The sequence below is a fragment of the Drosophila navojoa genome, chromosome 3 (genome assembly GCF_054131105.1).
Source record: "Drosophila navojoa isolate 15081-1374.11 chromosome 3, UAZ_NAV_1.0, whole genome shotgun sequence".
Lineage (NCBI taxonomy): Eukaryota > Metazoa > Arthropoda > Insecta > Diptera > Drosophilidae > Drosophila > Drosophila navojoa.
The window spans coordinates 8,176,776-8,191,830 of NC_142891.1; the positions used below are offsets into that span (position 1 = coordinate 8,176,776).

Below are 15,055 nucleotides of genomic sequence, written 5' to 3' on the forward strand. Positions count from 1 at the left end.
AGGATATTGTATACAAAATCGTTTGATAAATTTGATTACCAATAATAATATATATCTATATCACTCAAACACTATTTTTATCAATTTCTTTTTGCTTCCCATCCATTCCTTAAATTTAACAATATATACATATTGACCCCACTGTACTTGCCAAGTCAAAAGCTGCCGCCGCCAAAGACAAATAAAAAAAAACACAACAAGCAAGAAAGTAAAAAAAAAAAATTCTGTGGCACGAGGCACGGAAGCATGTTGGCTGACGCTGGCGGCAGTTGCGACGCATAACGACGTCGATGACTGCCCTTCTCAGCGAGCGTGTAGTCATCGTCCTTCTGTATCCTTACCGTGCCACACCACACAATCCCACACCACACCACACCACAGTGAACCACGTCGAGTCGCGTCGCGTCGCGTTGCCATTTTTTTACCCTCCGCACCGCACTTTTGAAGTTTGAGCTAAGTGACATGCTGTTTATTGTTGAAGGGTGTTAGAATTGCGCTCGGCGCGTACATACCAGTTGATTTGTGGAGCGAGAAATTATCCTGCCAAGGCACCAAAGAACATCGCACGCGCCCGCATCGCCTGTACACGGCAACCAAATATTTACATCTAAGCGACGGCACACAGCCGACGGCCAATTAAGTCAAACAACAATCGTAAATTCCATCGATTGGATAAGGGCATTATAGCTAACTGAGGGATGATTAATTCATCTATATCTTGATGTTTGAATTTCTAAATTCTTTCTTATATAATTTTAGTCTAGAGTATGATTGATATAGAATATTGTCTAAGAATTATAGATTGTTATTCTTGCATGGATTATAGAGTTTACTGAACTTGAAATAAAACTGTTAAAACAGTCAAATTAAATTAAATTACTTATAATAAGAATAAGAATATTATGCTAATATCCTAAAAACAAATACATTTTATAAGATCAGAATATTATGCTAATATACTAATATCAAATACATTTTATAAAATCAAGAGTTTGTATGGGTAATAGAGATTTCTCATATAATTGAAAATATTTTTAGCTTTTTATTTATATTAAAGCAATTATTATTATTAAAATTATAAACAACATTATTTTTATATACAAATAAACGAAATATATAAAGATAAATAGAAACTTCAATAGAATTGTAGCAAAAGCCCACAAAAGTAGGCAATGATAATTTGGCAGCCCTATTAGCTCTTTTCAGTATCGCTTCGACAAAGACATAGTTCGCTAAGTGCTGGTATTTTTGCTCAGTGTAACTTTTCACTTTATGCGCAACGTTGGAAAAAAGGTCCTGTTCACGCCATGCCACTCCATGCCATGCCATGCCATGCCATGCCATGCCATGCCGTGCCTTGCCTTGCCGTCAAACATACAAACAGGACGCAAGGACAACGCCTGGCTGCTGTGGTATAGCTATGTACACCATGAATGTGCACAACGTCGACGAGACGCCAAAGTTGCTGGTTGTGGCAACGGCTGCGTCTGTGGCAGGCCAAGCGCCGCAATGGAAAATATAAAAAAATGAAAAACGAGAAAAAAAGCGAAGCAAAAGCCCCAACACTGCCAAACCCACTGCCCATCCATCCAGCCGTTGGTACGTTCGTCCGTCCGTCCGTCCGTCTGTCCGTGGCACGTACTTTAGAAATTCTATGCAGATGTGCGCCGCACGCCGAGACGTGTGTTTTGATTTTCAGCCAAAGAAGAGCGTCGAGCAACGCAACGGCATGGAACGAAAGCGGGTTGAAGGCGGCGGCAAAGCCAAAGCTCAACGAACGAACGCAGCCAGCGCGCGCACCCATACCCTTAAAGCTGAAAAAAGCTACAGGGAATACACGACTAGTTGAATACTCTGCACATAATTCTATATTTGCTTATATATAAATTTAGTTTTTTTTTTATATGTACAGTAAATTGTTAATGTGAAAAGTTTGGTATTTTTCGTTGATTGTTATGGTATTTTTAAGGATCAAATTGGACATTTTAAATATGCCACTCATAATATTTAAATATTTATTAAACAATACATATATATACATATATATTTAAAAAGAAAACTTTAAAGACCAAAAAGTCAAGAATTCAAAACAATTTAAAAGTATTTTGTATATACAATTTTTTTGGGATAAAATATGGTAAAAAATTAAAATCGATATAAATTAAATAATACAAACTTCAATTACTAAATTAAAATTAAGTTGATATGAAATTAAAATATATGATTTATTTTATCCACATAAAATCGTTACTTTATAAGCCAGAGAACTTGACTAGAAAATAACTCAACTATTTATAATGCTCCAGAGTTTATATGTCTACACTCGAATGTATAATACGCCCAGTTTTATAAATAAATAAAGGGTATGACAAGCAGCAGTAGCGCACAGTGTGCAGCTGGCTTTGGGGATTGTGAAAACAGGGCGATATGCGTGTGGGCGGGTACGTGGGGTCTGGGACTAGTATTGGACTGGGATTGGGCCTGGGCCTGGGACTGGGACTGGCAACGCACGAAAGAGCAGCCAAGCGAGCAAACCGTGAAAAAGTGTCGACAAAAAACAGCAACGGCAACAGCGGCAGCCCCAAAGGAAAAACTGGCAACAAACAGAATCAAGCAGTGGCCGGGGGAGATGTCGAAGCAACGGCAGCAGCTGCGCTTTTTTTGTGGTGTGAGTAACGAGCCACGCGAACGCGCCTTTCCTGCTGTTGACTGCCAGGATGGCTGCCCGACTGCTTGGTTGGGGGTGTGATCCAGCACTAACGGAATAATTGCTGGCAACTCCAACAGCAACAGCAACACACACACACACACACACACACACACAATCAACGGAAGCCAGACGAGCTGGCGGCAGCAGCAGCTTGCGTTGGCTGATTTTGCACACACGCCCACGCACAGACCGAACCCAGGTGGACGCAGATGCATGAAAACCCTACTGATATTGACATGCTTTTAGCTATGCACTGTGTAAAGCTTATAAAAAGAACTGTCTTAGATTCGCTGAACACTTTTTGCGCACAAGACATGAGTTAGAATGCATAATGATAGCCAATTTAATTGAAATAAAGTTTCTATATTAAAGACCAAATTCCCAATGTTGTATTCATAAAAAACTATTCTATTAAATTGTATATTATGTTGTGTATTTTATAGTTTTCTATTTTTCACAATGCTCGAACTTTACTAGTATACATATGCTGCAAGGCTATAGCTACGAATGCGGCATAGTTTAGAGTATTAACGAAGTGTAAAGTTTCCTACAGGGCATACAAACACATTCGCACAAAGGTCGCGCCAGAGGCCGCGGCGTACGTTTGGTCCCTTAATGTTGTGGTGTGTGTCGCTTTACATGCACACTATTCGAAAGGGTATTTCCGATAAGTAACTCAGTTTGTACGACATAAGAGCAGGAATGTTGGACATGATATAGGTAATGTTTATCGATATGTCTATGTTCGCCTCCATATATCGTTTTTATAGATCTAGTAGATAAAATCAGATGATCGACTCAGGTTTTAACATATGTATGTACGATCCTGTATGTTTAAGAACTATGTCGAAATTTAATAACAGTATTAATACTACGTGTTTTATCCATTTTTTCTTCTGATCATAATTTTTCACTATATAGAATATAAGCTACACATTTTCTTCCGCAGAAAAATCTTGATGTATACATCCATACATCTTTATAGATAGAATTCTTTCCATTCATCACTATACATATTTCTTTTCTCTTTTAAGATTTCTCTTTTAAAGATTTTCTATAAAATCATAAATAAATATATCTCAATATTATTTCCAATATTCGCTATAGACTTATTTCTTTCGTTATAGTTTTTGATACTCCAACATCAAATTTGAGGGTATTGGTTCTTCTGCTCAATTCCGTGAACTGTCTGTCTTGTTTAAGCTTTTTTCCCTTGCTGTGAGTTGGGTGTGCAGCCGTGTAGCTGTCTAGCACGCCATGTCCATGTGGTGCTGCTGCTGTTGCTGGTGTTGGTGTTGGCGTGTGTCGTCTGAAGCGTTGCTGCTGTTGTTGTTGTTGTTGTAGCTGCTGTTGGTTGGTTGGTTAGTTGTTGCTGTCGTTGTAATAGGCATTCCATCGCTGCTTTAGCTGCTGGCTGCCTTTGAGCATTGGCATGGCTTTTTAGCCGCAATGCCGCGTCGGTTGGCAGGCAACGTTTGCTGCTGGGTATTCTGGGTCTGGCACGTCCGCTCATTCATCCCAAAAACCCCCGGCCCTGCCGGTCTGGCTGGGTTACATGAGAAAACTTTGAAACTGAAGACATGGCGGGGCTTGAGGCACGAACCGTTTGGACACACGGACAGCTAGGGACGGACCCGGCCGTTGTTGCCGTTGGGCATAAATGGATGGCTGACTGGCTGCTCGTCCGGCCCGGCTGGCCTCGTCGACCCCCGCTCGAAACCCAATCCACCAAGCCAGCACGAGTGGCGGTGGCAATGTCTGATTGTTAGTTGGATTTGGGCAGCAGAAGCAGTAGAAGCAGAAGGGCAGCCGCCAGTTGCCAGTTGAGACCGGGGCAAAGCCCGTCGAAACAGTCGGGAGTTGGGACCACGTTGCCACTTGCCAGCTATAGAGAAATTGTCATAGGAATCATCATCGGCTTCGTTAGATGTGGCCTCAGTGGTAATTGTGGGACATTTTGTTGCCACCATTTTGTGCACACACTCACACACAAACACATACGCACACACACACACAGACACTCACTCAAACACAATGACTGCGTCTGATTGCGCGTCACGGCAGCTCGGGGCACTGGCTCCGGAGATAAACGTTGAAAGCAGGGGTCCTCGCCAGCGGGCAGGTGGCTTATGGTTGGGAAGTTTTCTGATTGGGCAACTGGATTGTGGGGGTTTTGGGGGAAGGGGCTTTTATGTATGCGTAACTTTTTATGCACGCGTCGACCCCGCCACCCAGCGCAGCTGGCGAACGAGCGCCTGTCACAGGTGCTATGGCCCGTGTTACGGTTTTTGGGGCCTGGGGTCTGCGGGTCTGTGGGTCTGTGGGCTGTTCGTAATAGCTAAAGAATTACATACTCACACTAAATTGGCTGAAACAGGAAGCGTAGTCGTTGCTTCATTAAGCAGAATTTCAGATGACGCTAGACAATGGGCGTGTTAAAAGCAGCACAAGCCAGCCAGCCAGCCAGCCACTCACTGCCAGAGGTTTCGACCAGGTGTTTCGTAACAGTGGGCCGGTCACATTTTTTGTTGTTGCCTGAAATTTAAATTAAAATACATGCTCATTGTGTGAGTGTGTGTGCGTGAGGTGGATATTTGAGCCAGCCATTATTAATGGCATATAAATTTGACATTTTCTACAACAAGTGGACTGAGTATCGCAGCCAAATCAACATGTCTGGTTCATTCGAACAGCAGCTAACTTAACAAGTCTGATCTATTCTTAGTACAGCATGTTTAATGATCATCAAGTATTCAAGATGGTAAAACAGGAAGATCATTACATAATAAATGGTAGACATAGGGCAACATGCTTAATAGAAAATGCAATTTCTTAAGACTAGTACAGAGATAATATGTACATAGAAGATTAAATGTTGGAAAGACGTATATAAATAGTTAGGTATATCAGCAAACTCAACAAATCCTTAAATATGAGATCATAGAAGGGCTAGAAAGATTTGAAATCAATTTATACTCCCACGTATTAGTTTTCTCACCAACGAGGATATAGAGCAGAATATACAAACTACATTCTAATTAATATAAGCTCACTTGACCTCCTTCCTTTACCTAAGCCAGTAACCTCTACTTAAGCCCCACACAGGCTTACATCTATACCACTGTATGCGTATCTATTATCATGGCAGGTCTTTAATGCCACATGATCTTGTAATGTGGCAAACAAGAAGAGAAGAGGAGAGACGCAGGGGGCTTATGTGTGCGTGCTTAAACGTTTTACAGCCGTGCGAAGTTGGCTGCGATTATTTGTTACGCTGGCCCCGCTAAGTGGCAGCGCTGTGTTTGGTTGGTGGCTGGTGGCAGGTGGCAACGCCGTAACTTACAAATTGCCCGCATACGCAAGGTGCAAACGAAAGAAATAGGGGAAACCATAAAATACTTAATAGCAAGTGCGGTCAGTCGCACCTGCAGCAAGTCTTAGTTGTTGTTGCTTCTGCCTCACACACACGCACACAGAGAACTAATGCGGCTATACGCTGTTGCGCCTTTTGTGTGGGGGCAACACAAAATATTTCAACAAGCATCAATGTGGCAGGTCACGCTTATCGAACCAGCGAGCGCGAGCCGTAAGCTACCTCGCGCCTTCTTAAATGCGGCTCAAAAGTTCGAGCTGTCCGGGCTGAACGGATTTCTCGTTTTTCACATTCCCATATGTATACTCTAGCAAAGAGTATTATAAATGGAGCAACTAGTGAGCTTTCGAGAGATATACTTCTTTGCCTATATATTTTATAAGTAGTAAGAGACAAACTGTCAGAAAGATTCCTTTTAATACAAGTAATTAAAGGAACTTATACTATATCCCATCTCCACTGAATTTTCTCTACATCTCTCTTCTCCCATCTCACTACACCATTTAAAATAAATTCCCTTTCTTCAAAACGTAGTACATGAGTCTCTCTTTCTTCAAACCGTAGTATATGACTCCTATAGAAATATGTATATGTATATCTATTCTAATATACCACATGGCTCCTTTAACATTCTCTCCTTAGTAACCGCATTAAAATATGCAAGAGTATTTGCGCTTCGGCCCACCAAACCCATTCTTCTTGTTTATTTGTTTCTTTATTTTTTGCATTTTCAAATGCCGCTGGCAGGCGGCAAAGTTCTATGAGCGGAATTTGTGGTTTAGTGGGGGAAAGGAGAGAACGACCATGGTTTAGGTTGATTGTTGCCTTGCGACACAGAGGCGCGCTGTCGGCGCAAGCAAGTCATTTAACTACAGAGGATCAAACCCGCACACGCACACACAAATAAACACGGAGAAGCTGGTGTTTTTATGTACTATATACATATATATTTCATATATAGTTATATACATACATATATATATGTATATAGGCAACCCTTTGCATGCTTTTTAGGGACGCAGTTTACACAGCAAACGGCCTTTGGCATATGATTTGCGAACCTTTTTCTCCGGTTGCTTGCGCCCAGTTTGTCTAGGCGGCAGTCAATTTGATTGTGGTATTGGTCGATTTGGTATATGCAGAGAAAGTGTTGCCTACTTAAATGGGCAGCGGCTAAGGTTGCTTGAAACTAGAAAAGTGCTTATGCGCAGCAATTTTCAAATTTAAAATGTAAAGCAAACGAAATAGAAGAAGAGAAATAAAAACAGCTCGCAATATACAGTTGCCTAGTCTTAAGTGTCTGTAATTGTTCTTTCTGTCGCTGTGGTTGCTGTTGCTCTTGTTGTTTTGTATTAGCGCAGCCGACGGTAAAACTTTCAACACCCGCCCGCCCACACAGACGAGCTGTTTGCACGCCCACCTACCATCTTCAGCCGCTTTACCCCTCCCACTTTTTCTCACACTCTCGACCCGAAATCCCAAAACGAACAAGCGACACGCGCCCTAGCGCCAGGGCTTGCCACAGCAGAGGCACAGAGCATGTCGACGACAGACGACGCTGCCAGGGCCAACATTAGCATTGAAGTGTGCAAACGACGCCACCCACAGACACACAAATAAACAGACACACACATACATATATACACACACACATACATATATATACACTCAGTCACACTGAGCAGGGCAGTCAGCCGTCGCCGCCATGCCACGCCATGCCACGCCATGCAGCAGTTGGAGCACTCACGCAAATTTCAATTTTTTTCACACCAATGGCTCTTGCTTGCCCTCTGCCTTTGCCACATTGCGGTTGTGTGTCTAGCCGACAAATTTGTCGAGTGTTTTTCATTTGATTGCTCAAAATGGCATGGGGCAAAAATAAATTCACTTTCGTGAGTACTTCTTACATCAGCTAGGTATCAATATTAATCGATATCATTTGAGTTATCGCAGATTTTTCTGCTCAAATTACTCTGGCTGTCCATAATTAGATAATTAGCTTTTATACGTTTATTTGGGTTATTGTTTTGCGATTTGGTTTTATTTGTGGGTTGTGCTTGCGCCATGCTGCATGTTTTCGAAGCACGCGCCAGGACACAGCCGCACACAGGCATACATATAACGACACGACCCGCAAATATATACACACACACACACTTACTCAAACGAGCCAAAGCACACATACACATACAAACTCAGGCACACAAACGTATTGTACGTGCTTTTACTCACACCGTGTGGCGCACTTCCTTTGATTTAGTCATTTTTCTCTCTTTAGCCGACAACCAACAAGCCATGTGGCTGGCTGGCTCCTCTGTCTGTGCTTGTGCCAGTGCCAGTGCCAGGGACCGCACGTCGCTAGTTGCCAGCCACCAGCCACCAGCCACCAGGCGGCAGTCGCCCCGTTGGCAGTGTGCGCACACTTCCGATGATTTCGGTTGGCGTGTGGAGCAGGTTGCCCCAAACTTCCTGGGCTGTTTTTTTTTTTTTTTGCTGTTTGATTTTCATTTCTGTTTTGCCACCAATACCTTTTTGGCCACTTTTGTTATTGTTGTTTTTGTTGGCTGCGTTGAAGTATTACTTTGCAACTGCCACGTTGCGGTTGCGCGCGCTCATTTCACAGCTGTCCATAACTTTTTATGCATTCTCTTTTGCATAACTTTCGATTGATTCGCATTGCACAGCTGTCAATATCGATTCATTTGGTCCACTAATAATGGTAAGCAATGTTATCGATCCGATCAGTAGCGATACTTTTACCAATCGAAAAATTTTACAATCAGCATCGATTACTGAGGTAGCTAAGCAGCGTACATGCCGTTGTCGTCTAGGCCGCACATGCGACTCATAAAAACTGAATACCCAAGTTGCATGCACAAACACACACATACACACACACATGCACACACAAATATATAGCACACTTGGGGGGGGACCGGGAATTTGGTGTGAGAAGACAAGCCGTGCGGCAACATCAGCATCAGCATCAGCGACAGCGACAGCTTTGTTGCTGCTGTGGCTTAGTGTGGGGCCCGGCCTGGGACTTGGTGTGGCTATAAACGATTTATGTGTATGCTTGTGAAGGCCAAGCGCCACATGATTTCGACCCCAAGGCACCCCCTGCCCCTCCTACAATCAACGGCGGCATTCAAGTCATCGTTCAGTTCAGTTCAGTAATTTTACAGACTGCGCCATCAGCTGCCAACGCACAGAAGGCAAAAATGGAGGTCTGACTGGCTGCCATTCGCCTCTAAGTGGCGTGTGGGCGAACAGACACACACACACACACTTACATTTGTGTGTGAGTGTGTTTGCATGTGTAAGTTTAAGTGTGTTTCTGTGCGAGTGTGTACTTTACAGTTGTCGATTGCATCTGTAAAAGTGCATGTCGCTGACGGCTGACAGTTCGACAGAAGACGAACGTCTAGACCAAACAGCAAGCGGGCGATGCTAATTAACAATTTAGCTTGGACCAAACGCTGTCGGCAATGCGCAACAATAAAAGCAAATCAAGTAAAAATATATAATTCGAAACAGCGACGCATTCTCGCATATGTAGCAATTGCTGTAGCATACTTTATAGGGCGACATACTTTGGAATATATGAAATGAGAAAGCGCGATCTCCGCACAAGATCACTCCTGTAATATTTAGTTCTTATAAATAATGTCAATAATATACCATATATTACATTAATAATATTGAGTATTAAGAATAAAAATTAACTAATTTATATATTAATAAAAATAAGGCAACATTAATATATTTAATATTTAACTAAAATAAAATAAATAAAAATATTTTTTATTTAAGAGATAATAAACATACATAATTAATATTAATATATTAATATTAACATATTATAATATATTAAAAGATAATAAAATATAGTTATTATATAAATAAAAATACAACTGCTTGAAGAACAACTATCTCATATATAATGACTTCACACTAGTAGAGCTTTGACAAAATGATATAAATATAAATGCAGATGGTATCGCTGGCAACGCATAGATCAATCTAGGAGATATAAGACCATATCTGCAATTTGTTCCTTTTGTCAACGAACGTTCACGCTGTCGCTGTCGCTGTGATAGCTGTCCAAAGCAACGCCATCCTTTTGCCCACATCGATGTCGTATTTATCTAATAGTCCCTGCAGCTGCTGCTCCTCCTGCTGCCGTTGCTGCTGCTGCTGTCACAATGGTCTACGTCTGGCGTTGATGCCCCATGCTACAGGAATTGCTGTCGCCTGGCTTATTATTTGCCACGACTGCTGCGGCGCTAAAGTTTCGCCTCGTTGGTGTTATGATTTCAATGTGGGCAGCCGAACGGCACGACGACCCTCGACCCCACGACCCACGACTCTCCGACCCCAGGCCCACAATCGCAACCGTCATCGTCAGCATCTCCATAGACACACACACATACATAAATATTCACACAGATGTGAACACCCACACCAGCCCGCAGGCCACAACCATAGCTAACTCCAGCTAGCTCGTTGGCTGGCTGGCTGGCTCACTGGCCTGACGGCATTTGCGCAGAACACCCAATAGACATTATTTTAAGAAGTTAGCGAAAAGCAAGAAAGTATTTTAATATGAACTAATTCAGTCATTATTTCACTCTTATATAATTACCATAATATACTATAAGTAGTATTCAAAAACATTTTTGTTTATACCTTTAATTTAAAGAAAAATGTGTTATTGCCAGCTGTTGAATGATACTAATCTTCTATATCAAATATCTAAGAGATCCATGATAGCACTGAACAGCATTTCAATATTACATGTTCCACATTTCCAATCAATGACCATATATGTTAAGTTAGCAGAAACTATACAGATCCAATCAGAATAGCGGCAGCTAAAAAATTTCAATTTGTCCTGTTAAACATATTTTACCAGAAATCTGTTAATAAGATTGCTAAATATTTTACATGTATACACTTATCGATAATATATCAATAATTATATTGAGAATGTATCAATTATTATTTAGATATGTACATATATTTTTATATTATTTTTATTTGGAAGTTGCCATTAAAGTGTTTGCTGGCATATTCTATTTGTGCCTAAACGAATTGATTTGTACGCCACTGTGGGCATGTGTGTGTGTAAGTGTGTATGAGGGTTTGTCAGTATGCGAGCGTGTGTATGTGTGTGTGTGAGGGGCGCGCGTACGTGCGAACTTTCTGTGCTCGCCAAAGCCAGACATGGTCACGCCGTCTGTCCGACTGTCGTTGGCGGCACGTCGACTGGCTGACATTTGCCGCATTTGCCAACGCCCAACCGCCCACAACTGGCAACATGCCGCCGCCGTCGTCGTTAAAGCTTTGCTGCCGTTGTACGAGTATGACTGTTTGTGTGTGTGTGTGTGTGTGTATGGCAACCATTACCACAACCACCATTAACGTGCCAGGCAGTCAGCCAGGCGTTGCTGTTGCCGCCGTTGCCACTGTTGTTGCTGTTGTTGCTTTAGCTTGTTCTTGTTTTTATTGTTGGTTGACTCCAATCTGCTTTGGTTGCTGCGCCACACGACGCTCGCACTGGCAACGGCGCTGGCTATGGCTATGGCGATGGCGATGGCAATGGCTGTGGCTGTGGCGAGCGTCAGGCCAAGCCATTCAGTCGGCAAATTTTGTACGAACGATGCGCACGCGGCGGGCGTCATAAGCGACGGCGACGGGCCAAGTAAAAACGAAAAGTCGAAGTACCTTTCTACCGTTGCGCTTACCGTTAGCTTCTGTGTACTGTATAGTCGACGCTGTTTCGAGGCGCGAGCTCAGTGCAGTTCGTTTCGGATTTTAGTGCTCGGTTAATGCTCGACCAGTGCGGACGTCCTTTGTCGCGTGCTAAAAATTGACACTAACGGCATTTTTGTCCCATCTTGCGGTATTTGAACGTCTCGCAGTCGACGAAAAAAATACGTAATTTTTGTGCGCTGCTTTGTGTTAAACCCAACGGTAAAACCCACAGAAAAAAGATCAACTTAGTTACTGCAATTGAATTATTGAAAGTTTGCGCGTGTGAGGAATTCATTAAGAGTTCGGCAAAAATGACAAAATGACAGCAAAACGTGATAAGGATTACAACAAAAATAAAGCAACAGCGGGTAAACATATTTTTGAAATTCCTCATTTAATTTCAAATACTGAGAGTAATGTTTACGGATCCTAATAAGTTCAAATAAATATTAAATATGAATATAAATAAATAAATAACAAAAACAGTTCACACAATTTTTGTAAAACTGAGATCTAATTTAAATCTGATCAAGAATGTGCTAAAATGTTACCTGTTAAGAAAAGTATATGCATTTTTGGATATTCATTTTATTTTAAATAAATGAAGAGCCTAAATATCTTTATGATATTAAAGTATGCATATGCAAGAATGCTTTATTTAATTATAAGTCAAGCCTAGAGATATAAGCTGATCTCTATAAGAATTCGATTTGTTATAACTAAAAATCTCTGAAATTGAAGAGATTTACTATCAAACAAACTTAGTTATTATAGACCTCAAAAAAAATGTATCTGAATAATATACATATATAGAAAATATTCTTTTGATGCAGGGTAACCCGAAGTTTATCATAATTGTTGATCATTTTTTACTCATATTAAATAAATAAATACATTTCATAAATCTATTTTGTTTTAGAGAACTGGACAATATAGACATATCTATGATTTTAAAAAGTATATAAATATAGACCCTACGAAAATGTAATTCTAAAGGCTATACAAATTTTCGTACTTTAGATAAAGCATTTAAAGACTTCGAATAAAAGAAACTAACCCTAAATAAAATATATAAAAATGCTTACCTTAGATATTTTTTCATCTTATGTTTTTACTTTTCTGTAGGCCTCGGATTCTCCGCCTCCAGTTCAACCAATGGCAGCGGCATCAAATCGATCGGTCTGGTGAGCTCCTCACAAAATGTAACCTCGTCGCAGGACATTAGCAAACGTACGAATAAACCACTCATGGAAAAGCGTCGACGTGCCCGCATCAATCAGAGCCTGGCCATATTGAAGGCCCTCATCTTGGAGTCCACCAAGCATCAGAATGCCAAGAATGGTGATGGCCAGGCCAAGCATACGAAATTGGAGAAGGCAGACATATTGGAGCTAACGGTTCGCCATTTTCAACGGCACCGCAATCTCGATGATCCAGGTAGGTGTGGACGCTAGCCACTGCTTTTGACCATGGCTTCAACTATGAATCTTTTGCTTTCGCCCGCCAGCAGCTGTGAACAAATACCGTGCCGGCTATACGGACTGTGCTCGAGAGGTGGCCCGCTATCTGGCCACGCCGGAACCACCACCCATGGGCAATATGCCAACGCTGGCGGAGCCCGGCTCCAAGGCGCGCCTGTTGCGGCATTTGGATCAATGCATAGCCGAGATCGATGTCGAGATATGCCCGCACTCAGCGACCGCCGCATTCGCGGAGAGTCCCAATAGCAGCAGCACCTGCTTTGACATTAAGAAGACGCCGGCACAGCCAGGGGAGGAACATTCGCTGGACTACAGCAGTCAGGACTCGAATCCCTTGGACTACAGCAAAGGTCTAAAGCTGGGCGAGAATCCCATGCTAGGTGATCAGCGTGCGACGCAGCAGGATGAGAACAACAATCGGGGCCAACAGGCGCCGCCAGTGCAGACGCAGCTGCCAACACAGCTGCCAATCCAACAGCAGCAGCAGCAGCAGCAGCAATTGCAGCTGCAGCAACAACAACAACACCAACAGCAACAGCAGCAACAGTCGCCGCCAAGCGGTGCAGTCATTGAACTGGGCTACGAGCAGGACGTCAATAAGGTTGTCTGTGTCAATGTGCTGGAGCAATACAAGCAACAGCTGAAGGCCCACACTCAGGTGGAGGGCAGCGCTGCTGCTCCGAATGGTGTTCTGGTGCTACCACCGCATTATGTGCAGCTCGCAGCTGCCCTCGGCTTGAGCGCGCAGCCCATGGTGGATCCCATTGCCACGCGTACGGACTTCGAGCGTCTGATTGAGCTGCAGCGCATGCAACCGCATCTGGCTGGCAAACTGAGTCCGAATTTTGCGGGCAGCTTGGAGGCGGCACATGTGGCGGCCGCTGCAGCTGCCGCCTATGCCAACAGCATGGCCAGCAACACAAATGCGGCGGCGGCAGCGGCTGCCACGGCCATGCTAAACGAACGACCCGCCTCGGTGGCGTCCTCCTCGGCCGCCGCTTCGGTGAGCTCTGGTGTCTCTGACCTGAAGTCGGCGCCGGCCACACAGCAATCGTCGCCACGCTCCGAGAGCGGCATCGGCTCCAATGAGAACGAAACGCTCGACGCCAGTCCGCAGACAAGCAGCGCTGCAAGGCAGGCGCTGCGCATGCGACAGGAGGAAGAGTATCGGGCACAACAGGTGGGCGCCGGCGGCGCTGGCGGTGCCGTTGGCGGTGGCCAGCAGGTCATCGATGAGAGCATGTGGCGGCCCTGGTAGACTACAGCGGCCTTGTGTACAGATCCAATTGATTTAGGTTTTACTAAGCATATAGATGTGTATATAAATATCGGGGCGATGGCAAACGATACGAAAAGTGCTTGTCTATGGAAATATGGATAAGCTAAGTACAAACCGTAGTCAAAATATTCCTTTGCAGCCCCGATAGTTATATATATATAAATAATTATATATATATTAATGTATATGTATGTAGACTGCGCAAATTTGTTGCTTTGTTATGTTATACGACGTTTCCTTTCGCCCCCAACAACCTTTAAATATGACATCCACATATTTAAAAGAAAACCAAAAAAGAAAACTTTCCCCTTCTATTGTTAACTCCTCCTGCTCGTATATATGTAAACTTAAGCACGAGATGCGAATTTTAAATGCATTTTTCACGTGTGCCAATGCTAAAAAAGACTCATATGTAGTAGACAAAAACAAAAATCACAAATCGAAAAAAATACCCG

At 42.9% G+C, this 15,055-nt stretch overlaps 1 protein-coding gene across 2 annotated transcripts; it reads left to right on the top strand.

Annotated features, from left to right (window-relative positions):
• Window positions 1-11,538: 11,538 nt before the first annotated feature.
• Window positions 11,539-15,032, top strand: Sidpn (hes family bHLH transcription factor Sidpn). Of its 2 annotated transcripts, none has more exons than XM_030386845.2 (3): window positions 11,539-12,208; window positions 12,966-13,277; window positions 13,348-15,032. In XM_030386845.2, exons 1-3 carry the CDS (start codon window positions 12,160-12,162, stop codon window positions 14,577-14,579), a joined length of 1,593 nt encoding a protein of 530 aa, XP_030242705.1. In that variant the 5' UTR covers window positions 11,539-12,159; the 3' UTR covers window positions 14,580-15,032. The 2 variants fall into 2 exon arrangements, with proteins under 2 accessions (XP_030242705.1, XP_030242706.1); XM_030386846.2 differs by having other exon boundaries at window positions 11,687-12,208; window positions 13,351-15,032.
• The last annotated feature ends 23 nt before the right edge of the window (window positions 15,033-15,055 follow it).